Below are 25,780 nucleotides of genomic sequence, written 5' to 3'. Positions count from 1 at the left end.
TGGGAGTTATACATGATATAAATGATGAATTGATGGGTGCTGACGAGTTGATGGGTGCAGCACACCAACATGGCACAGGTATACATATGTAACAAACCTGCACGTTATGCACATGTACTCTAGAACTTAAAGTATAATAATTAAAAAAAAAAACCACACATTTATAAGGACAAAAAACTTAGCCCTGATAGATTTATCTTTCAGTAGCTTTGGTAGTTGCATGCATAATTCCTTACAGAGGGGCAGAATACGACACAGGCATATTGGTAAGAATAAATTAATTCAAAATTTAAACTACTTACCGGCAAGCACAAGGGTAATATTCAGTACAATGAATATTCCACAAAATAGGCCAACTCTAAAAGTAGTCCATGCTGGTGCAGGCTGTGGACAGAAAAATAGCATTTTGAGTACAGGACGAAACACTGATTATATTTACTATATGCTGTAATAAAATAGTAGAGTGAGTCTCAACATTCTACTATGAAAATAATATTTTATGTTCTAAATTTTTATAAATCGGAACCAGAGAATCAACCTTCATCATACTATAATACTATTCAAGTTGCCAAGTAATTGAGTTTTTTTTTTTAATAGAAATCTGTGTCATGAAATAAGCAAGATTACAATCTTAGGCTTAAATTATAGTATGTGGATTCTACATTCGAGGAATCAACCAACTGTGGATTGAAAATATTCAGGAACAAAAACCAGTAAAAAATAACAAAACAACAAGAAAAAGTAATACAAATAAAAACACTGAGTATTAACAACTATTTACACAGCATTTACACTGTATTAGGTCTTATAAGTAACCCAGAGATCATTTAAAGTATGTAAGAGGATGTGTACAGGTTATATGCAATACTATGCCATTTTATAAGGGACTTGAGCATCCATGGATTTTGGTATCCACAGGATACCAAATAATAATAAAGCGAACCTATAACTATTATCCATATTTAGGAACTGAACATTTCCATTAACTTTGAAGTCCCTATTCCTCCCTGATCCCAAAACCTTCCCTCCTCACCAGAGATAACCATTTCTATGTTTTCTTTAGCTTACCGTATCTACAGGCATTCTTAAACACCCTAATTTTTTGAAACCAATTTTAAAATGTTTATTCAAAAACAACTGACATAAATAAATTGCACATACTTAAAGTATAGAATTTGTGTCTTTGCTCCCTGGATGCTTTTAAGATTCTTCTCCTTATTTACAAGCAGTTTGACAATAATATGCTTAGGATTTTTAAAAAATGCTTTACTGCCTAAATTGATATAAACTGTATATATTTAAAGTGTATGATTTGATAAGTTTTGATACTGTATAAACGTCTACAAAACCATCAGCATAATCAAGACAAAGAAGATATCCACGACTCCCAAGAATTTCGCATGTGCCTTTGTAATCCTTTCCTCCCAGCCTACCCTACCTCACTCTATCCACAAGCAACCACTGATCTGCTTTCTGTCACTATTTATTAGTTTGCATTTTTCTTGGAGTCTTAGGTTAATGATATCATATAGTAGGCACTTTTTTTATGCTTTCTTTCTCTCCATATAATTAATTTGAGGTTTATCCACGTTATGACATTTATCAATAGGTTGTTGGTTTTTATTGCTGAGTAGTATTTCATTGTATGGATATACCACAAATTGTTTATCCATTCACCTCCTGATAGACATTTAGGTTGTTTAGATGCTATGAACATTTGTGTTGAAGTCTTTATGTGAACATATATTTGCATTTGTCTTGGGTAAATACCTAGGAGTGTAACAGCCAGATCATATGGTAGATGTACTTTTAAGAAACTTCCAAACTGTTTTCAAATGTGTTTATTCATTATACATTTTATATTCCACCACAGCATATTAGAAAAGAGAGTTCCTACTCCTCCATCATTTAGTATGATTAGTTGTTTTTAGTCATCTAACAGAGAATGTATTATCTTACTGTGGTTTTAACTGGCATTTCCATAATGCCTAATGATATTGAGCATTTCATCACATGCTAATTTGCCACCTGTACATCTGTGAAGAACTGTTCAGGTCTTTTGCCCATTTTGCCCATTTGATTGTTTTCTTCTAGTGAGTACTGGAGTTCTTTACATATTCTAAATATAAGTCCTTTAACAGATATGTTTTATAAATATTTTGTTAGTCTCTTGCTTTTCTTTTCATTCTCTTATGTGTCTTTTGAAGAGCATACGTTTTTAACTTTGATGAGGTGCTTTTGGTGTCACTTCTAAGAAATCTTTGCATAACCAAAGTCATTAGGACTTTCTTCCATATTTTCTTCTAGAAATTTGTAGTTTTCAGTTTTCATTGAGATCTATGGTACATTTAGAACTGTATGGTGTGAAGAATGGATGAAAGTTCATTTTTTTTTTTTTTTTTGGTATATGGAATTCAACTGTTTCAGCATCATTAGTTGAAAATGCTATCTTTCTCCACTAATCTGCTTTATATCTGTATCAAATATCTGTTGTCTGTAATACGCTACTCTATTTTTGGACACTCTATTTTGGTCCATTGATCTATTTGCCTACCATGACACTACTACTACATTCTCTTGATTACTGTAGCTTTAATAAGCTTTCATAAGATAATGTTAATCCTTCAATTTATGTTCCAAAGTTGCTTTGGCTATTCTAGGTCCTCTGCCTTTCCATATACTTTTTTTTTTTTTTTTTTGAGACAGAGTCTTGCTCTGTCACTCCGTGCAATCTCAGCTCACTGCAGCCTCCACCTCCTGGGTTCAAGTGATTCTTGTACTTCAGTCTCTCAAGTAGCTGGGATTACAGGCATGTGCCACCAAGCCCAGCTAATTTTTTTATTTTACTCGAGATGGGGTTTCATCATGTTGGCCAGGCTAGTATTGAACTCCTGGCCTCAAGTGATCCACCTGCCTCAGCCTCCCAAAATTCTGGGATTACAGGCATGAGCCATCGTGCCTGGCTTCCAAATAAAATTTTAAATCTGCTTACCAATTTTACAAAAAAAAAAAAGTCTTCTGAGATTTCTGAGCTGGAATGTATTATATCTATAGATCACCTGAGGAAGAAACAATGTATCTTTAAAATACTGGGTTTGTGCAAGATACCCATGAACAGAGGATCTCTCTCATTCAAGTCTTTAATTTTGCTCAGCAGTGTTTTGTTGTTTTCAATGTAAAGGCCTTACACATCTTTTGTCAGAATTATTACTAAGCATTGTATATTTTGATCATATTATAAATAACATTGCTTTAACATTTTTTGATTTCCATTCAAAAATGTTTCAAAACATTTTTTGATTGTTCTTGCAAGTATCTAGACAAATGATTTTACATATTGGTCTTATATTTGGTGACCCTGCTAAACTCATTTATTAGTTCTAGTAGCTATTCTATAGATTCACTAGATTTTCTACATAGACTGTTAAGTCGCTGGCAAAACCCCACTGGTTTTACTTCTTCCTTTCTACCCTGAATGACTTTCATTTCTTTTTCTTCCCTTACCGTACTGGCTATAATCTCCAGCACAATGTTGAATACAGGTGTTAAAGGTGAATACCCTTTTTTGGGCCACGTCTTAGGGAGAAAGCATGCAGTGTTCATCATTGAGTATGATAATAACTGTAGAGGTTTTATTTTTTTTTAATAGATGCCTTTCATTAGGTTATGGAAACTCTTTCTGTTATTGATTTCTATTCCACTGATGCCTGAAAATATACTTTGTATGACTTAAATCCTTCTATATTTATTGAGACTTGTTTTATGACACAGAAGATATCACTTAATAAATGCTTTCTTTTTTTTATAACTACTGTGTAGATACCATTTAATAAATGCTTTTTTGGAGCAACTGCTGCATTTTGGATGAAACTATATAGCAATCTAGCACATCTGAATGCACCAGATCATTTTTTTAACATCACATCTTAATCATTTGATGATACCAATAAGTTAACATTTCAGTAAGAATAAACAAGAGAAAAGTACAGTATGAGAAGAGAAAGGTGAAAGACATTATAATTCAGAATGAAGTAAAATATAGCATATAATATTTAAAAAACTAAAATAAGAAAAGTAGCAACTACTTATAAACTTTGGCTGAAATTTTTTTTAAGGTAATGGGGCCAGCTAAATATCATGTTGATTATTAATAGGTGAAACCAAACAAACTGCTGGAACCAAATGCTAACCTGAGCAGCTCCCAAAGGGGGCACACGTAAACGCTTCATAGCCTTTTGTCTGTCACCATCTTCAAGTTCATTGGTCACTACAGCCTAGAAAGACAAAGTATTACATTTTGGTTATGTTATACTAAACTTGAGTGATGCACAAATAATTCTGCACCATTTATATATATGATATTATGACTACTTTTTGGTGAATGTATACTGATAAAGAAAATGAAAAAAAATCACAAGGCATATATATTCAAAGCTAGCAACTAGTTACAAAATAACAGAAATAAGGAATTGCTTCCCTAAAAATAAAGCATGTAACTGAAAATATGTGGTAAATAAACGAGATTACTGTACCTCAGTTTCAGAGATAAGCTGGTTGATTTTCTTGCAAGTATAAAATGGGGCCACTTCTACATGAGCCACTCGCCAATCTGCTCCACGAGATGTTTCCAGGATCTTGTCATGCTTTTTAAGGATTTTTCGAAACCCTGTAAAATTCAGATTCTACAGAAAGAAATGAGAAACACAACTATAATTTCTACTACCATCAAAAAAGATGAAAAAGAATAAGCACTGACAGAGCTGGCTGGACAAAGATTGAGTACGCAAGGAAATAGCAAAGCTTTCATAAAAGCATCTACTACTAAAAGGATGACTCTTCTTTTTTATTTCTTTTATTCATTTCAAGGTAGTATGCTATTAGTAACACAAAGAAATCCTGAACTATGAACACTATTATTTCTCTTCCAAGTAAATTAATGAAAGTCCTAAGCTGAAAATGTTTTTATTTCCTGTTTTCTGTGTATATTTATTTTCAAAATAGCTAATTTCTATTATTTTGCTGCTTTGGTCAAAAGAATTATCTTCAGAAAATGTTTTGCATTTGCCATGCACTGAACACATTTATTTAGTTCTTTGTTTTCTGAAGGACTGGTACAGGAGTACGCATCTCCCCCTGCCATGCAGTCACGCATGTTCCAGTAAAGAAAATGGAAGATCACCCAGTGCTCTTCACTTTCATGTTCCTTCCACCCATTCTCAGTTTGCGTATGGGAGTGCTAAGAAGAGTAAGCAAAAAGGAAGCAGTGATCATACGTACAGGGTTCAGTCTATAATGGGTAGAAGTCCCTACTTTTCCCCAATTTCTACAATAACAAAATACTATACTTTCAACATCTCAAATTCTGTTGTTCTTTGCCCAGCATGCAAAAAAGCTGAAAACTCAAATTGCAAGGTTAGATCTTTAAACCAGAGGTCTCCCAAATTTGCTGATTACATGTTCCTAAGAGCAAAATATTGTGCACTCACTCCAAAATAGGCTTTCCTTATTTGTTTACATATTTTTCCCTCATGCTTTAATGTATGATCTTAAAATCTGTGTGGGGTGCATACATACATCATGACTTAGAGATAGCTTTTAATCAATCTTCCTTTCTCCTTCATTCTCAAAATAAATGTATTCTTACAGAATAGATGACCCCCAAAGAATGGAAGATAAAGCAGAACTTTCATAATTAACTATTACTTTTGTTTTCGCAAGGAGCATTTTATAATGACCCCGAACAAAAGTTGCTAGGAAAGTTAATACAATGAAATTTAACAAAGATTTTTCCATGTAACACACAAACATAATTTATGAACTATGATATAGTAACGTTGTTAAACCATTATAGGAAAGAGGAAATACATTTTTTGTTTTTTAAATTATAAAGCGATGAACAAATCTCAAAGCAAAGGAATTTATCACTATATAAACATATGTAATTATTTTTCTACTAAATTGTTTTCTTACTAGGTTTGTCTTCAAATGATAAAACATTAAATCACTAAAGAACAAAGTAGAATTATAGAAGAAAATGATAAAAATAAGCACATGCATTAGCAATTTAAGATTACTGCAGATATGGGACTTTAATTACTTTTTATTTTAAAATTCTAACACTCCAGGTAATACTTTTGTTACATAATCTTTAGTTTTAACATGGTATGCCATCCTGTGATGATTCTAACCACTCACTATAAGTAATAATCACAAGAATAAAATGAAAAAAAAAATAGTGCATAAGGTCTCTTTAAAGATTAGGGAGATGCTTTTCTCAATAACTTTAAAAAATATGATTTTATTGCAGCCCATGGACAGGAAAATTGAAAGGATTCTTTCAACTGCAAGTTGAAAAGTCAAGGTCTTTGTTTTATTAGTGTCAGCTGTAGAAAAATTAACTATCTGATAGCTTTTGTAGAAATTTTGCTATTAGTTAGGAGGACTATAAAAGCCCGTACGGGCCAGGAGTATTGGCTCATGCCAGTAATCCCAAAGCCTGGGAGGCCAAGGCAAGCGGATCACTTTAGGTCAGGAGTTCAAGACCAGCTTGGTCAACATGGTGAAACCCCATCTCTACTAAAAATACAAAAATTAGCTGGGAACGGTGGTGTGCACCTGTAATCCCAGCTACTCAGGAGGCTGAGGTAGGAGAACTGCTTGAACCCAGGAGGCAGAGGTTGCAGTGAGCCGAGATCATGCCATTGTACTCCAGCCTGAGTGACACAGTGAGACTCTGTTTCAAAAAAGAAAAGAAAAAAAAAAAAGCCCTTACATAGCCAACAGTGGCTGGAGAGATATATTATTTCTATTCATGACTATCAGAGTTGCCTCTAAAAACAGGAAGCAAACTGTTAGTCCCTGAGTTGTGGGCTACCCCTAAATATTATACAAAAGTTTTTAGAATATGAATCTTCAAAAACAGAAGTCTTATTAACACAGTTTTACCGCCTCTGACACGTGGCTTTTAGCCAGTAGGAACCCCAAGAATAATAACATGTTAAGGATTTTCCTTTTTGGAACTGACCCACTAGTAATACTTTAGGGTATTTCCATTTATTGAAATTTCTCATTTCCTTGAAGGTGCCATTTTCTAGGGTAAGAATCTAAGTACCTGATAGTTCTGCAGCAGGATGAGACTGAGGTAGAACTCGCTGAAGGCCAGTTTAAGGTCTTTAATATTTCTATGTTGGACACGTTCCTCATGGGACAAGTGGAAGACTGGCTTTCTGCGTTGTCGCAGTGTAGTTACACCAGTGCTTTCTTTCTGCGCATCCAGCGATGACTGAAGCTCGTTCTGAAGTGTAGCAAACCTGCGCTGAGCCTCTGCGAGCTTCTCTATAAGAAATATAACAGAATTGTCAAATCAGTAATATAAAAAAGTTCCTACTGACTTCTGAATTTTTAATAATAATTCCCATTTGTTCCCCTAGAATTTCTAGGAAAAAAACCTGCTACTTGTAATATTTAGAACTCAATAGGAAAAAATATTTTTTGTGTAACACACTGCTTTCATTTTACCCCCTACAAAACCTCATGTACCTTTCTTTTTACAAAATGAATAAATAAAATGTAAAGAGCCACTAAGAGTGAAAATGCAGCCTCTCCGGTATTTGGAAGAAAGCTGGCAGTTCTCGAAAGGTTAAACATATGATTCAGCAATTCCATTCCTAGGCATATACCTAAGAGAGGTGAAAACATATGTTCACAAGAAAACTTGTATACACATACTAACTTGCATTTATAATAGCCAGAAAGTGGAAACAATCCAAATGTCCATCAACTGAGGAACAAATAAACAAAATGTGGCGTGCATGCGTGTGTATATAAACACATAATAGAATCAGCCATTAAAAAAGAATGAAGTGCTAATTCATGCTATGACATGGATGAACCTTGAAGACATTAAGTGAAACAAATCAGACACAAAATACCCAATACCGTATGATTCCATTAATATGAAATGTCCAGAATCACAAAATCCACACAGATAGAAAGAAGATTAATGCTTGCCATGGGCTGAGCGGAAGGCAAATGGGAAGTGATTGCTAATGGGTACAAGATATGTCTTTAGGATGATGAAAATGTTCCAGAATTGGTAGTGATGGGTGTACAACCTTGTGAATATACGAAAAACCATGGAATTACAAACTTTAAGGAGGCAATTTTATGGTATAGAAATATCTCAATTTTAAAAAGCCATTAAGAAATGTTTCTGGTTATACAGTTCAGGTCAGAAACAGGATTAGAATTTGGGCTTTAGATTTTTAATCTCCTGTATTTCCTACTATCCTTCATTACTTCTCTAAGACAGGTATTATAAGAGATTAAGACTTGCAAGCTATGTGTTAAAAATATTAGGTATATCTGAATATATGTGTTTCTGTTACACATACATTTAAAAATAGTACTCTATAATTTTTCTTCCAAGGTCACAACTTAGTTCACTGGAACCAGGCAGATGTGGGTTCAAATTCTTGCCTCATTAACTAGCTGTATGATTTTAGTGAAGTTTTTTTTTTTTTATAACTCTTCTACAACTTTCATATGAAATGGAAATACCAACTCCCTCATAAAGTGGTTGGAAAGATTAAATGAAGCATAGAAATGCCAATGGACCGGAAGGGTGTGATGGCTCATGCCTGTAATCCCAGCACTTTGGGAGGCTGAGGCAGGCAGATCACCTGAGGTCAGGATTTCGAGACTAGCCTGGGCAACATAGTGAAACCCCGTCTCTACTAAAAATACAAAATTAGCCAGGTGTGGTGGTGCACTCCTGTAATCCCAGCTACTTGGTAGGCTGAGGCAGGAGAATTGCTTGAATTCGGGAGGCGGAGGTTGCAGTGAGAGGAGGTTACAGTGAGCTGAGATCGCAGCCCTACACTCCAGCCTGGGTGACAGAGCAAGACACCATCTCAAAAGAAAAAAAAAAGAAATGCCAAGGGACATAGCACTCGATAAATAATGATAAAAATTATATAATAATAACAAAGAATTATTTACAACTTATTCTTTATCATAGTTCTCCCATTCCTTGCTTTATCTACTGCTATACCGTCTTGCTGTTGTCTTTAACTAACCTTTAGTATTTTTGTCCTGTCTGGCACTGCTTCATGATTCACTCTTTCTCGTAGAGAATTTCCTTCTATAGGATGTTTCCAAGATTCATCTCTATTCTTAATCCTTTACATGACCTTCATTTTCTTAACTTTTATAATCTATTTATATCTTCTTGTATTTCCTATGATCTAAGATTGCATTCAAAACCAAAATCATGTTTCCATTCCTCTTTACAAATAAATTTCATCCATCTATGTGGGTCAACCCATCTGGGACCTGCTTTTAGCTCCTAGGGACCACTCTTACACCTCTCCAACACCAATCACATCCTCCTGAGGGGGCCCAGAAAATAATCCCTTCATTAAGGCATCCAGAATTACGTTAGTGAGAAGAGCATCTGCATCCTTAAAAAGCTCTACGTTTACTCTCCATGGAAGGCCAGGAATGGCTATGAGAGATGTATCCACTGAGATGGGTTCCCTGATTGCAATGCACACTCAATGATCCTTGGAACAGAAGGGCCAGAGGGCAGCACTTAACTATCAAAACAAAGTAGATGCATTTACCATAAAAGGCAAGAGGACAGATGTTTTTGCCCACTGAGATTTTGGCTGTGGTTAATTGGTCATGGTTATCCCTAGGAAAGACAGAAATGGGAAACCTACTAGAATGTTGCTTGACCGACGTAACAGAAAAAACCTCCAGGTCTGGTGGCCAAATACTTGGTATTAGTCACTACAAGAGAGTCACTATCTCTCACTAGCTTCCAGACCTATGCTAGTTGAAAAACTAGAGACCCCTGACTGAAGTGGAAGCTGGCCTTGCTTTTGGGTGGTTCCTGCAGCACTGCCACAAGTATATACTGTAGATCTTCCTCTAATCCTTCCTCAGAGGGCCTCGTGTCTTTTTACTAGAGTGACTGTGCACTGGGGAAAGGGAAATATCCAGACTTTGCAAAGATTACTAGTCACTGGCTTTTGTATATTAGCTTTGTATTGTTATATAACAAATTATCACACACATAGTGTCTTAAAGAAACCCCATTTATTAGCTCACAGTTTTGTAGGTTAGAAGTCCAAGCATGATGTGGCTAGGTTCTCTGTCAGGCTCTCCTAAGGCTAAACGCAAGGTGTTAGCTAGGCTGCTTTCTCAAGCTCACATTCAAGCTCACTTGGTTGTGGCAGAATTCAGTTCTTTGTAGTTTTAAGAGTGAGGTTCCCGTTTCCTTGCTGTCTCTCATCTGTGGTCTGCTTTTAGCTTCTCGAGACTACTCTTAACTCTATCTTCAAAGTCAGCAATGGAGAAACTTGCTCATTTCAAGTTCCTCTCATACTTTGAATCTTTTTCCCTAGGAGTGTTTTCCTTAGGAGTGGCAAACTTCTGGAGACTCCTGGCATCACTGTGGTTTAGCAATCAAACTATACACTTACGATATTCAGGTGACAGATGAAATATCAGCCCAGATTAGACTCACAGAGGACCCAGTTGGTCCACAGATTCATCCTATGATTCTTTTTTCAGTTCCAAGATGTATAATTAGAATAGAACTACTAGGCTGCTGGTAGACTCTCCAGTGATTCTGACCCACGGGTAAGAAACATAATGAAAGGAAGGGCTGTGACAGTTCCTGGAACTTTTCCTTATCAAGATAGAACTGCAGAAATTAGTACAACAATCACAGACTTTAAAGACAAAGGGATAGGATACCTACCATATCCTCTTTTAACTCATTTGTTTATGTAGAAGTTTGATGAACCCTGGCAAATAACTGGATTGGTGTAAACTAGGTGGTCTCTGTGATGGCAGTTGCTATTCTGGATATGGTATTTTCACTGAGGAAAATCAATACAACCTCTAGCACCTGGCATGCAGCTACACATCTGATAATGCAGCTACTCACCAGGCAGCAGAGACTAGCACTGAATCCCAGACATGTTACCATTATTCATTATTCCTTGGGACTGGCCAGCTACCTACTGGCAGGTTGATTGTGTTGGATGCCTTCTATTGGGCAGGGGACAGAGATTTGTCCTCCCTGGAATAAAAGCATTCTTGATATGGATGTACCTTCCCTACCTATAATGCTTCTCTAGTACCAGCATCTCCTGAAACGCTTTATCCACTATCATGGTATTCTATACAGCCTTGCTTCTGATCAAGGAACTCATTACACAGCAACAATAGTAAAAGCAATGGGCTCATAGCCATGAAATAAAATAGTCTTTTATTATATACCCAGAAATAGATGACCTAATAGAAAAGCTAATCAACAGCCTAACAGAAAAGTTGGGAGACAAGACTCTGAAAGGACGGGGTTCTGTCTTACAGGATACAATAACGAGGCCGTATGTCTCCACCATAACCAAAATATCCAGTCTAGGAATCAAGGGGTAGAAGTAGGAGTGGCTCCTCCCAATACTGTAATAATCCACTCACATAATTTTTGCTTCCCAATCTACGACTTAAACTCTGACTGTTGGTTAGTTCTCAAGGGGAAAATGCTTCCATCAGAGGAATACAACAATGGTTCCACTGAATTGGAAGATGCAACTGCCACCTGGCCATTTTGGGTTCTTTGTACTATGAAACAATAGACAAAGAAGGGGTTTACTGGCTAAAAGTGACTGATCCTGATTACCAAGGGAAAGGTGAATTGCTGAAACATAATAGGAGCAACAAGGTATGGAACCCAGGAGACTTTGGAACACCCTCGATTACTTCCATGACCAATCATATATGTTAATGGAAAACTACAACAGGCCGGGCATGGTGGCTCACGCCTGTAATCCCAACACTCTGGGAGGCTGAGGCAGGTGGATCACTTGAGGCCAGGAGTTCGAGACCAGCCTGACCAACATGGTAAAATCCCGTGTCTACAAAGATTACAAAAATTAGCCGGGTGTGGTGGTGCACGCCTGTGATCCCAGGTGCTCAGAAGGCTGAGGCATGAGAATCACTTGAACCCAGGAGGTGGAGGGTGCAGTGAGCTGAGATTGTGGCACCACACACTCCAGCCTGGGTGACAGAGTGAGACTATGTCTCAAAAACAAAAACAAACCTACAGTAATTAATAAAAGAACTATTGAGATTCAGATCCTTTACGAATTTAAAGTCTAAGTCATCTCACCCAATAACCAGTTGGGGTTCTGGCTGAGGGCAAAGGAAATATGGAACGGGTCATGGGAAAATAAAGATACCAATTATAACCCCTTGACCTTTTTACTTTGTCTCTTACATCTCTCATATTTTCTTCTCTTTATCAATTTGTGTTGCATTCTGAGTAAATTTTCAGCTCTATCTTCCGGTTTATAAATTGTCCCTTTAATTCTACCTAATCTACAGTTTAATTGATCTATTAAGATACTAATTTCCGTGATTATATTTTCATTTGCAAAAGTTCTAACTGGTCCTTTAAAAAACATGCCTAGTTAATTTTAATGATTTCTTCTTTGTTTATGGTTTTTGTGCTCTCCTTTACATTTTTAATCATATTAGATACATATTTTTATTATTTTCCTGATAATTTTGTAATTTTATGTGTCACTTCAGTGTTTCAAAGAGATTATTAGGATTTCTTTCTAGTCTTCCATATTGTAAAAAACAGAACAATCCATATATTTTAAAATCTCTTACTGAAGTCAACAGAAAATGAATCTCAGGGCTCCTTTTACACATGTTAAGCATTTCTATTGTAAATGTGTTTGTCTTATCATCCTTAAGATCAAAAACAGTATAGAACTTCTTGGTTCTTTCTTGGTTCACGATGCCCTTAGTGTTCCAGTAATATTTTCATCTGTCTAGGCCAAAAGAAATAACTAATGCTTCTATTTATTAAGTAGTCAGGTTCAAACAACTTAAGTATTTATGTCCTAATGACTTAGAAGTTATCTGAAAAAATATTACACACAATATGCACACAAACATAAAATGAAATAATACAACGATTTATCTAAGGGCAACTATAAATTATTCTGCTGACTAAAAACCTTAGGTAAATTAGCCAGAAGACAGAATATCATATGTAATAAGATTGCTTAACTTTAATTGTTAAAAGATTAGTATATAAATTTGCTAATTGTTTAACATCCTTAGTCAGAACTGTCAATACATTTACACTTCTCATCATATGCATATTAAAAATGTAAGAAGCCCAAAAATGAAAAGAAAGACGACTGTTACTTCCTGTGTGCCAACAATAAGTCAAGACACAAATGCCTCTCCATATGGAAAACTCCTTACTTATTTTGCAAGGCTAATCTCAAACACTGTTTTCTATATAAAGTTTTTCATATTTAACAATTCTCTCAGTCACAAATGAAACTCCCACCTTAGGGCTCTTTTGGGACCACATACATGCAGCCAAAGCACACTACATATAATTCTTCGTTTATGTCTGCTTCACTGACTGAACTTTAAAGGTAACAATTCTAAAATCTTTATCTTTTTTTATAATGAAAATTTATTTTAAATAATGTTTGAGGTATAACTTACCTACCACAGGATTCATCTATTGTAAACATGCAATTCATTGACTTTTAGTAAATTTATAGAGTTGTACAATCATCATAAAAATCCAATTTTAGAACAACATTTCTGACACCTCATATACTTCCATCATGGCCATTAGCTGTCAATCCCCACTTCCAGCCCCTACCCCAGGCAAACACTGATCTGTATTCCGTTTCTGTTGAATTGCCTTTTCTGAACATTCCATATAAAAGAATCACACAATATGTAATCTTTTGTGTTTGTCTGGGTTCTTGAACTTAGCATGATAATTTTGACGTTCATCCATTTTGTACCATAATGTAAGTCTGTTATACTGAACTCCTTTTATTGCCAAATAGTATTTCATTGTGTGAATATATATTTTGTTTAAATATTCTTCAGTCTACAGACATTTAAATTGTTTCTAGTTTTTTAAACTATGTAAATAATGCTGCTATTAACATTCTCATACAAGTTTTTGCGTGGCCTATCATCATTATCTTTGTACCATAAAGAGCTTGCATATAGTATACTCGATCCATGTTTGTTGAATAAATGAATAAATAGGTAAAAGTTCTCTCTAGTAACCTACATTCCCAAACAGAAATGGAGAAGAAATCAACATTTCAGGTGTATTTTGCTACTTTCTTTAAAGTAATGATTCTCTTCCTTGAGGGCATAACTATGTAGAGGAGCCTATGAAAATCCCTGGGTGGGGGTAGGGGAATATAAAGCATATGTAGTTTGAAAAAATCATATTCAATATTACTACAGCTATGGTATGAGATTTTCATATCTATCAAAGGGATATAGGTTTAAAAAGAATAAGAAATACTGCTTTTGACACCAAGTATCCCAGTCTATTTTGCAATGACACTTCAGGTTTCTAGAGCCAGATCGCCAGAAAGCTCAAACACATGGGATTGCACAGAACCTGGAAAAGGGTGTGTGTGTGTGTGCATAAAAGTGTATACTTTGATCTATGATGAAAATCTACAAATACACTTAAAAAAATGAGGCCAGGCGCAGTGGCTCACGCCTGTAATCCCAACACTTTGGGAGGCCGAGGTGGGTGGATCACAAGGTCTGGAGTTCAAGACCAGCCTAGTCAAGATGGTGAAACTTCGTCTCTACCAAAAATACAAAAAAATTAACCAAGCGTGGTGGTGGGCGCCTGTAATCCCAGCTACTCAGGAGGCTGAGGCAGAGAATTGCTTGAACCCGGGAGGAAGAGGTTGCAGTGAGCTGAGATCGCACCACTGCACTCCAGCCTGGGCGACAAAGCAAGACTCAGTCTCAAAATAAATAAATAAATAAGTGAGTGAATGAATGAATGAATGAATGAATCTCATGGCTCTTTTTACATATGTTAAACATTTCTATTGCAAATGTGTCTGTCTTATCCTCAAGATCAAAAACAATGTAGAACTTCTAGGTTCTTTCTTGGCTCATGGTGTACTTTGTGTCTCAGTAATATTTTCATGATGCTTCTGGGCCAAAAGAATACCTAATGCTTCTATTTATTAAGTAGTCAGGTTCAAACAACTTAAGTATTTATGTCCTAACAACTTAGAAGCTATCTGAAAAAATATTACACACAACACTTCTAAGCAATTTTATAAATATTGATGAAAATAGACTATTTTGCCAATAAACTACAATTTCTACTTATGCCAGTAAATCAAGTGACCCTGAATATGAGAATATGATTATTTTAATAATATGTTAACACCATAGTTAACATACTATCAAGTATTTAGTCTCATACTAAATACTTGATAAAAATTTCCAATAACCATTCAAGAATTTTCAAAGCACCTATGTATCCCTCAAAGAGCTAGAACACGGATTACCAATATCTTTTGCTTTCACCAAATTCATCGTTCTTTTACTTTTAGAAAAAGTTATTTCAAGAACTACAAGCTATCTTCAGAATGGCAACGCTGTTAAGTTGTTATGCAATTGAAGCATAATTCTTTCTAAAATAAAATTAGGGTCTTAGAATATTTTTATTGTTTGTTTACCTGTCTTACAATATTACTATCTTGCTAATTCAATTTATGGACCTTAGTGTTATTCAAAATATAAAGTAAGTTAATGAGAATGTTGACCCATCACAGATGATTCAGGATAGTTAATCTTGTTACATTACATGCATTTTTTATACTGCTTTTATCTGGAATTCCTACACACTTGAAACTGTGTACCTCAGATACTGAAGTCTGAAATCTGTATGTGAATAAAACATCTAATTTTTCCACTTTTCTCTCTAATCAGCAACTTACTCCTTGATATCTTACAACTTCAGCTTCAAAAGACTATTTGTTATTGTCTTCATCCCCAAATATGTCATGTCCTTTAATGCCACTATGCATCTGGATAGATTTTTTTCCCTTGCTCTGAAGCACTAAGTTCTACCTCCCCCTATAGCCATCCCCAAACAACCTCCCTTAAGAGCATTTGGCCAATGCCTACACATTTTCAAAGACCCAATTTAAATTTCACTTCTTCTAAAGGCTTTTCCTCAATCCTGCTTTCTTCCTCCAAGTAAAGTCAATGCTTCTTCATGTCAGTTTTCACAGTACTTTGCATAACTGTAAAATACTAAATGTCATACTGCACATAAACTTTAAAAAATACATATAATTTGTAAATAAACACAACAGATGTATTTAGTAAACAACACTTTGATATTTTCTATTCTACTATATTCTATCTATATTTTTTAAAAAATGCCTGCGATGACCCACGTACAGTCGTAGCGCCACAGAACAACATTCTGGTCTGGTCAACAACTGACAGCATGTACAACAGGAGCCCCATAAGATATAATACTTTATTTTTACTGTACCTTTTCTATGTTTAGATAAATACTTACCAATGTTTTACAATTGCCTACAGTATTCTCTGTAGTAACATGCTGGACAGTTTTATAGCCTAGGAGCAACAGGCTATATTATATCGGCTACATGTGTAACAGGATAGACCATCTATGTTTGTGTAACTACACATGATGTTTCCAAAATGAAATCACCTCATGACGCATTTCTCAGAATTATCCCTGTCATTAAGTGACACATGATTGTATTTTAATTTTCTGACCAATTTATTGGGTTGTGACCTACAATTTTAAAAAAAACATTAATTTTACATGATATTGTGTTTGTTTGTGAAGATGCCATTTGGAAACTGTGTTACTCATGACCATAGACATTCCTCATTCTTTCTTTCAGTCTCAGACAGAAAAAAGGAAAAATAGGAGAGACACAGAAGGAAGGAAGGAGAGAAAGAAAATGAGGCTGAGAAAAAAAAAGGAGAGAAAATGAGGCTGGTTTTCACATGGCTTGTTTTCAATAGAGGCTTATCAAACACTTTTTTTTAACAGAATAAAGAAAGGAAAATTTATTGTGGACAATACAAATATTGTAATTGTAATTTCCTTCAGATGTATTAACAAGAAAGCAAGCAAGAGTGGCTACTTTAATTTCACTTCCCCTACTACCCTCCCTACTCCTTTAAACAGTTCTTAAGTAACTGATTCTACTGTAATGAATTCAAGAGACCCATGCATGACGCAGGAAGACATGTTAAGACATGGGAATTTAAAACAATATACCAACCTATGACCACTCTCATTAAAAATACCTACTTAATCCACATTTTAACACACACATGAGCAAAGAACAAAACCAGTCATTAAGTCATAGTTTAAATACATGCATACTAGACACACGTATCATTTGTAAAATGAACATTTACTATTTCAGTGTAAAAGATTTTAACTATTAATTGCACACATTTAGTGGTGTAACAATATACAGTGCCTCAAATTCCTTTTGTATAAAAACAATATAAATCAATAATGAAAAAAAACATACAGCAAGACACTGTAAAACAGGATTACAGGAATAACAGGAATAACTATATAATAAGAATAGCTCTTAGTAACTATTATCTAATTGGTCTTGCATTTATATGAATCAAGAACATATTTTACAGGCAAGAAATATTATTATATTTAATATTTATATATAATTATAATAATTATAATTTTATAATTATTTTCTATTCTATTATAGAAATTTATAATTTCTATTATAATTTTCCTACTAATAAAACACCAATGCAATTACCTTCCTTCTTCCCTCTCTCCCTCCTACCCTTTTTAGTAAAGAAAGAGACAGCATATTAAAACTGCTGTGACTTTCCAATGTCACTGAAGCCAAAAAAAGCCAGAAAAAAAAAAGAAATTATTCAAAAACAAACAAAAAGCACTTAGCTATTTCAAAATTCCAGCCAATAAAAGAGGCTTGAATGTTTTGTGAAATATTAGAAGCAACGCATATATTCTGACTTTTTTTTTTAACGTTAGGCACATAAACACTGTTTAGAAGCTAAGTATTTTTAATAAAGAGAAAAGGCAAACTGGTTTGAAAAAAGTGAAGTGATCAGTTGGATCAGTTGTCCACTGGAAAAAGACATTACTGGTCACCACAAAAAAAAAGGTTTCTAATGGTATAGACTTCAGGATTGATACCTTGTTTAGTGACAGAAGAGACCTAAGAGACTTCCAGGTTAGGGACTAGCAATGTTTTTACCATGAAGGACCTCTCCATTTCACAATTCCCCTCTCTTCCCATGATCTTCGAATACTGATTTTATCTATAAATCTAAATGTCATCTAAATAAATGTCAATTTTCAACCAAAGACACATAATAAAAAATAAAGACTAACAAAATAACTTACATCAGGTTTTCTGAATATTGAAAATAGCTTCTGATCCTAATGTGTGGAACCCTACAGGGTTGGGAATCAATCTGCTTGTTTTATAAGCGAGTGCGTGGAAGCCTAGGAAGGTTCAATAGTAAATAGCATCGGCAAGAAAAACACTCCAAATTTTAGCAGCATTCATGCTATATTTTGATTGATTGGCCTTTTTGATGTGATTAGAAACAGACAAAAAAAATACAGCAATTTGTTTCGGGACATTTAAAGGTTTTAGTCAAAAACATCTCACTTAAAAATGGAGCATTTTTAACTATTTAATGTGTGACATATAAGTGGGTGGAGGTGGGTTATTAAGCTAAACTCACCCCATATTGTTTACAGTTTTTCTTGTGCCCTAGTGTCTGAGAACTGCAGTCTACAATCTTCTGGGGAGAAGGTTGCTAAATAAGGAGGGAAAAAAGATACTGTTGAGGATCAGAACCAAATTCTATTTCTGTCAATCATGTCTTCGTATTACCTACCACTTCCTGATCTGGCAGGAGTCACTCTAGAGACGATCAATTTGTACCAGTGAGGACATCAAGAGACATGCCTCACTGGCCCTGCCAATACACACACAAAACAGGAAGTCATATTATAGCACCAAAATTGTTAATAGTAGCTAGCCTAAAATTATTTCTGAGAAGCAACCTAACTTAAAGAAATCATGTTTCAAACTGAGGGCTGCAACCCAGTATGAGGTCATAAAACCAATTTAGTGGATCATAATCAGCATTTTAAAAAATCAAACAGAATAGAAAAATATAGAAACCAGAATATACTACAAGTACTAAAGATAAGTACTGTTTCATGAAAAAAATCTTAAATTATTTAAATACATTATGTAGTCACACACATATAGATGCATACAAATATATATAAAACAAATGTATCTGTATATGTGTGTTGGGTCATAAAGTAGATTTTTTTTTACTATAACTCAAAATATGAAAAGTGTCTACTGGCCAGGCGCAGTGGCTCATGCCTGTAATCCCAGCACTTTGGCAGGCCAAGGTGGGTGGATCACCTGAGGTCAGGAGTTCGAGACCTGCCTGGCCAACATGGTGAAACCCCATCTCTACTAAATATAAAAATAAAAAATTAGCCAGGTGTGTGGCACACACCTGTAGTTCCAGCTACACAGGAGGATCACTTGAACCGGGAGGCAGAGGTTGCCGTGAGCCAAGATCACACCACTGCACTCCAGCCTAGAGTGAGACCCTGTCTCAAAAACAAACAAAAAAACAAAATACTACCAAGAGTAGATCTTTTTCTTCATAAACAAAGAAGCATTTTCTATTCTTTGTGAAACAAATCATCCATTTGGAGTTGACTTAAAAGAGTCTTCTTTTTCCAAAAAATGTCATAGTAAAAGAAAAAAGCTAATAAACTTGATTTTATATATTCATAGTTTATAGCCTTACATCATTTCCAATACCCTTTCTCAATCTAAACATTTGTTTCATTGCAAATGCCCTCCTCTTTTAGTCTCCTCCTCCTCCTCCTGCTATACGGTCTTCTCTGTCTACATCGCTGATTCCTCTTAATCCTGCTATCTCCTAATTATAGAAATTATCTTTCTCCTTGAAAACACTGCAATCCCTTCTGTACATTTTTCCCTTGCAGAAAATCTACCTGTTTGCATGGCTTTAAATAATATTTATATTTTGACTGGGCACGGTGGCTCACACCTGTAATCCCAACCCTTTGGGAGGCTGAGGCAGGCGGATCACGAAGTCAGGAGATCGAGACCATCCTGGCTAACATGGTGAAACCCCGTCTCAACTAAAAATACAAAAAAAAAATTAGCCAGGCATGGTGGCGGGTACCTGTAGTCCCAGCTACTCAGGAGGCTGAGGCAGGAGAATGGCATGAACCTGGGAGGTGGAGTTTGCAGTGAGCCGAGATTGCACCACTGCACTCCAGCCTGGGCACCAGAGCAAGACTCAGTATCAAAAAAAATGTATACTTTGTCTCTGTCTTCTAGGTGCCTCTATCCTTGTGAAAGAGACATATATACATGCTATGTTCTTTCATGGCTCTTGTTTGTGCATAAACTGTTCCCTCTGCCAAAGGAAAAAGCTCAGCTACAAATGAAAGATGAGGAGGAGGAGGATATAAAGTTAAGAAATTTGGGCCGGGCGTGGTGGCTCAAGCCTGTAATCCCAGCACTTTGGGAGGCCGAGGCAGGCGGAGATCGAGACCATCCTGGCTAACATGGTGAAACCCCGTCTCAACTAAAAATACAAAAAAAAAAAATGAGCTGGGCGAGGTGGCGGGCACCTGTAGTCCCAGCTACTCGGGAGGCTGAGGCAGGAGAATGGCCTAAACCCAGGAGGCGGAGCTTGCAGTGAGCTGAGATCCGGCCACTCACTGCATCCAGCCTAGGTGACAGAGTGAGACTCCGTAAAAAAAAAAAAAAAAAAAAAAGAAATTTGTTTGCTCTTTTTTTTTTTTTTTTGAAGGGAATGACTTGCTAAGGAGATTGAATCAACAAAAAGGGAAGTTAAATATATTTATTTAATAATTCTTAGAGGAAATAATTACTGGAGCAAGGTCTTGAAGAGTTGAAATTTAGTCAGTAGTTGTAAAGATCTCGGATGGAATAAAGAGGGATATCTCTTCTACAAAGATTGGGGGAATATAAATAAGGATAAGAATGTCTATAGGCATTTGGGAGAGAGGTGCAGATATAATACCATATATCTGCATGGCATTATACATCAACAGAAGCTGATGGCCTTTATTTTTATTTGTAAAACAGCGGGTATAATGAGCATGATGGGGAAGATGGTGGGGTTAGAGAATTCTGGAGAATGATACAAAGTTTACAAAAGCACTTTGGAGCATGAAAAAGGATACTGATTAGGACCCGCAGGAAGCTTTGAGGGTGTAGTTAAGGGTGCAATAACGAATTGATTGTGGTTCCAATTTCTTCTGCTGTTGTCCTACGCAGCCTCTGTGGTAGGCATGAAGAAGGTAAAGGATCAATTGATTGGGTTTTACTAGGCAGATGCAACATAAGGCAATGAGGGAAAAGGAATTAAAAACACAGGGGTCAAAGTCAAAATGGTTAACATGATTGATGGAGAAGAAAATAATTCTGGCTGGGTGTGGTGGCCATGCCTATAATCCCAGCACTTAGGAAGACAGAGGCAAGAAGATAGCTTGAGCCCAGGAATTCAAGACCTGCCTGGGCAACATAGCGAGACCCCATTCTCCAAAAGAAGGAAAAAAGAAGACAAAAAAAAAAGTAGGAAATAATTATAAGAGGTGTATGATAAACTGAAATAAAATGGGAGAGTCAAGAAACTAGAGCTCTGTGACATGGAAAAACAGATATTAAAGGAGTAGGGGAGTAAAAAGCTAAAAGGCTGGGAAACATGGTCATAGACTCATATTAGGTTTTGGTATTTTAGAGAAGAGGAATTGGGGGTGATGGGTATGGCTATCTGTGTATGGGGCTAAAGTACAGTGTAACTGAAAATGACTGTCCACAAGGACAATGAAGTCATCCAACATGATACGAAAAATTAAGATAGAGATTGACTGGGAGCCAGGAGTCCAACTTCACAGTAAGCAACCAAGAGATCAGTAGATGCTAACGAACAGGAGTGGCAGAAATAGAACAATACTGATGCTTAGAAGAAGATTCATTTTTATAGAAATACACAGAAATGCTGATTTGGAAGAACAATGGTAGCTAAGAGAATGCTGGACTCAGTCTCTTGTCTTCTGGCAGCTCTTTCTCACTGACTCTTTTTACCTTTTTCCATCTCCTGACTCTCAATACTCTATAAAAGAGAACGATCAGCCTCTAGTTGAAGGGGCTGCTGAAAAAGGTTATCTGAGTAAGATGCTTCCAGAAGTTGTGGACAAGCCAGGAAAAAAATTATCCAAAAAACAAATTAGTAAAGTCATTAAACTATTCATCTTTAGACTAATTCACACTAATTTTGATTATGATTATGCTAGTTATAAGATTATGGTATTTCTAAAGTCTTTGCCAAGAGATGAGAGTATATTCTCAATAGCAGGCATGTAATTTACATATTAAACATGAAAAGAAAAAAGAGTAATTTTATATTTTTGATATTAAATACAATTACAGACTAAAATTTTTTTCATAAATTACTGCTCAGGGGATACATTACATTCAAAGGGATAGGTATTCCAGTTACTAGGCTGTAAATCTGGCAGTGTAACAGGAACTATGTGTAAGGTTTCGAGTCCAGATGAAATATCCTTCTGAATCGAACTCACTTTGTTCAGATTCTGTACTCATGAAACTATCTGATTATTAACTAGGTCTCACAGGACTCTTGATGTCTAAGGTAGTGCTCTAGAGTAAAGTTTCCAAAATTTTTCACTATAAAGACATTGTTTTACTAATGTATATTAGGTATATTACAACATACATGTATAAAAAATAAAATTCAAAAGACTCAGACATAAATTTATATAAGTTCCACCATTTTCTTCTCACATTCAAATGGCATACTGTAGATGCTACTCTGGAGGCTAGTGCTTTAGAGAAATAAGTATGAGTGTTCTAGGCAATGAAAAGGTATAAAACTGCCATCATTGATAAGCTGGAACTATGTAATTCATCTCTGGCTAAAATTATAAAATCAAGTTTCTGACTCTTTAAGCTTTGAACTGGGCCACAGTGAAGCTATATCAAGCTACTGCCTCTCAATGAAGTCCCAATATCCTTTTGACTGAAGATTCTAGGCAATGACCACAGAAAGCTTAAACATTGAGAAACCAGATGTGTTCTTATCCCAGCTAAGAAAATATCTCTTAAGTGCAGTATAGTAAGGAAAACAAGACTCAATTTAAAAAAACTGATCATTGATCAGAAGTTTAAACAATGATATGGTACAATTTATCCCTCCCTGGTAGGAAAAAAAAAAAAGTCTCTTAATTACTCACCTGAATAAAATGTGTTGATTTTGGCAAGTTCTTTTTCACAGGTTTGGAAAAATTTCTCTTCAAACTTGGCAAAATACCTCTTTACTGTGTCCTCATCTGTAACTGAAAGACAGGAAAACGATATTTAAATTTAATGCCCAAAGGCCAACTGAGAAAACTAAGGAAACAAAAACTAAGATTACTTTTTGAGTATTTAAAATGACAACTTTATATGTATTTCTCTGAAAAAAATGAATTGTGAACCATATTAAGAAAAGACTAATCAAAGGCCTCTTCAGGCCGGGTGCAGTGGCTCATGCCTGTAATCCCAGTACTTCCGGAGGCCAAGGCAGGCATATCACTTGAGGTCAGGAGTTCAAGACCAGACTGGCCAACATGGTGAAACCCTGTCTCTACTAAAAATATATAACTTAGCTGCGCGTGGTGGTGGGCACCTGTAATCCCACCTACTTGGGAGGCTGAGGGAGGTGGAGGCTGCAGTGAGCCAAGATTGGGTGACAGAGCAAGACCCCATTTCAAAAAAACAGAAACAAAAACAAAACAAAAATCCTCTTCATAAGACCACACACAAGCCTTCTTTAAGTGAATGAGACTTTCCTAAAGCTGTACTGTAATAAATTTATAATGTGGGAGAAAATAAGGTTCTAAGACTGTAGAAGAGAAAAAAAACTGTAGACAGAATTGATCAAGGAAGATTCAAGGTACTAGGGGCTGAGCTGAGTAGAATTCATTCAGCAAGAGAATAAATACCTCAGGGAAGGAAAAAATGTAAAGCAAAGGTATGAAGACATGAATGTATAATATGTTTCTGGGGAAAACGAGTTGATTTTATTCTATGTTAAATTGCTATCTATTTTACTTTAACTGTACCACATACAGAGAAAGAAGTGTGCACTGAATAGTGTAAATTACAAGTTCCAAACCTTCAGGAGCTGGGAAGGTAGCATAAATGTGTTGAGCAAGTAGATGATTGTGCAAACGTGGTGAGAAATGACAAAGTGATACCTTCAGGAGAAGGAGTGGTTGGGATTCTGACAAGCTGGAAAGGATGTGGTGATGTCGGCCCAGTTTGTCAAATCTTTCCATTTTTCAGGAGAAGCTATAAATCCAGATATTTTAAAAACACTGTGTGGGCCAATCAACACATGTTTCTGCAGGCTGGATTCACTTTGTCAGTTCTGTCATGTAGCCTATCAACCTACTGAATCCCATATGTAGAGATATATGTAACTTCAGGAACCCCAAGCCTAATAGGGTAGGTTTCTTGGCCAAGTGAGATCTATGTTGACTCTCTAGATGCTAATAATATTAATAATATAGAACTATCCTATTTCTGGATCTCTGAGGTACTCTAAGATTGAAAAGTGTAGAAAAAGTATAGGTTCCTTTCTGAGCCCAGGTCCCCCAAAACTCAGTGCAGTCCCAGAAACTCTTAAAATACTCCACCTGTCTAGGAATAAGGAAAATGGTCCAAAAACAGTATGTGATACACATACACATATACATAAATTCATATTATTGCATGGTATAATTTGTAGTACCAGAGACATTTTAAAGAAAAACAAAAGCTTAAGGTTCTAAAAAGCATGCTGAATCCATTCATTTTATTTGAATAGCACTGCACAAAACTTTTATTTAAACATACCTGCTTCTCTATTACATATGCTTTAGACCTGAGCAGATAATGCAAGATGTTGTATTGATTCTGCAGTAAAACAGGATGGCCACTTTAAACTCTGCCATCTAGGTACAATAAGGGCTATAGCTGCCCAAGGTCACTGGGAATTATTTTTTTCAAAGCATGAAGCAGGTCACAGCTTTTTCTTTCTTTCTTTTTTTCCTGCCCTTTTTTTTTTTTAAAGCTGAGTTTGAGTTAAGGAAACTCCATGGTAACAGATGCAGCTCTTAAAATAGCATCTGAATAGCTGATTTAAAATAAGAGTAATAGCTTATTCTAATTAATTACCTAATTATTTTTATTTTATTCTCTATTGTTAGGAAAGAAAACCCAAAAGTAAAACATGGGCTTGGTTGGTCATATTAACCATGTTTTCCTCTTAACAGACAACTTTTATTAACATAAAGCAATAGAAATACAACTGTTCAGCAAAATGATTTAAACATAGCTTCTGTTCTTAAAATAATTTTTAATATATATTAATGTTCACATAGGTTGTATATTCATCAGCTATTTATAGTATGACCAAGAATTCAAAAACAAAAAATCTAGGCCTCTGAGAAACTAAAATATACATAAACTCCATGTGTTAAAGCATGAATATTTTACCCATGAATCAGTCTCCTAAGAATTTATTTCTTTGCTTTAAAGATTGTTTTATCTGGCCAGGTGTGGTGGCTCATGCCTGTAATCCCAGCATTTTGAGAGGCCGAGGCAGAGGGATTACCTGAGGTCAGAAGTTCGAGACCAGCCTGACCAACATGGTGAAACCCTGTCCTGTCTCTGCTAAAAATATAAAAATTAGTTGCGCGTGGTGGCTCGTGCCTGTAATCCTAGCTACTCGGGAGGCTGAG

At 35.7% G+C, this 25,780-nt stretch overlaps 1 protein-coding gene across 3 annotated transcripts in view; it reads right to left on the bottom strand.

Moving 5' to 3' along the window:
- Positions 1 to 25,780, bottom strand: part of XPR1 (xenotropic and polytropic retrovirus receptor 1) — a 317,382-nt gene that overhangs the window by 135,871 nt on the left and 155,731 nt on the right. For all 3 annotated transcript variants that reach the window (XM_011951149.1, XM_011951150.1, XM_011951151.1), the window contains exons 3-7: positions 23,249 to 23,350; positions 7,112 to 7,335; positions 4,533 to 4,682; positions 4,191 to 4,274; positions 303 to 384 (exon numbers count right to left, since the gene is read on the bottom strand). In XM_011951149.1, coding sequence (XP_011806539.1) covers positions 303 to 384; positions 4,191 to 4,274; positions 4,533 to 4,682; positions 7,112 to 7,335; positions 23,249 to 23,350 — 642 coding nt within the window. The remainder of the gene's footprint in view (positions 1 to 302; positions 385 to 4,190; positions 4,275 to 4,532; positions 4,683 to 7,111; positions 7,336 to 23,248; positions 23,351 to 25,780) is intronic.

Source organism: Colobus angolensis, unplaced genomic scaffold (genome assembly GCF_000951035.1).
Source record: "Colobus angolensis palliatus isolate OR3802 unplaced genomic scaffold, Cang.pa_1.0 Scaffold315, whole genome shotgun sequence".
Lineage (NCBI taxonomy): Eukaryota > Metazoa > Chordata > Mammalia > Primates > Cercopithecidae > Colobus > Colobus angolensis.
The sequence above is the reverse complement of the archived record's forward strand: the minus strand, read 5'-3'. Positions and strand labels throughout refer to the sequence as shown.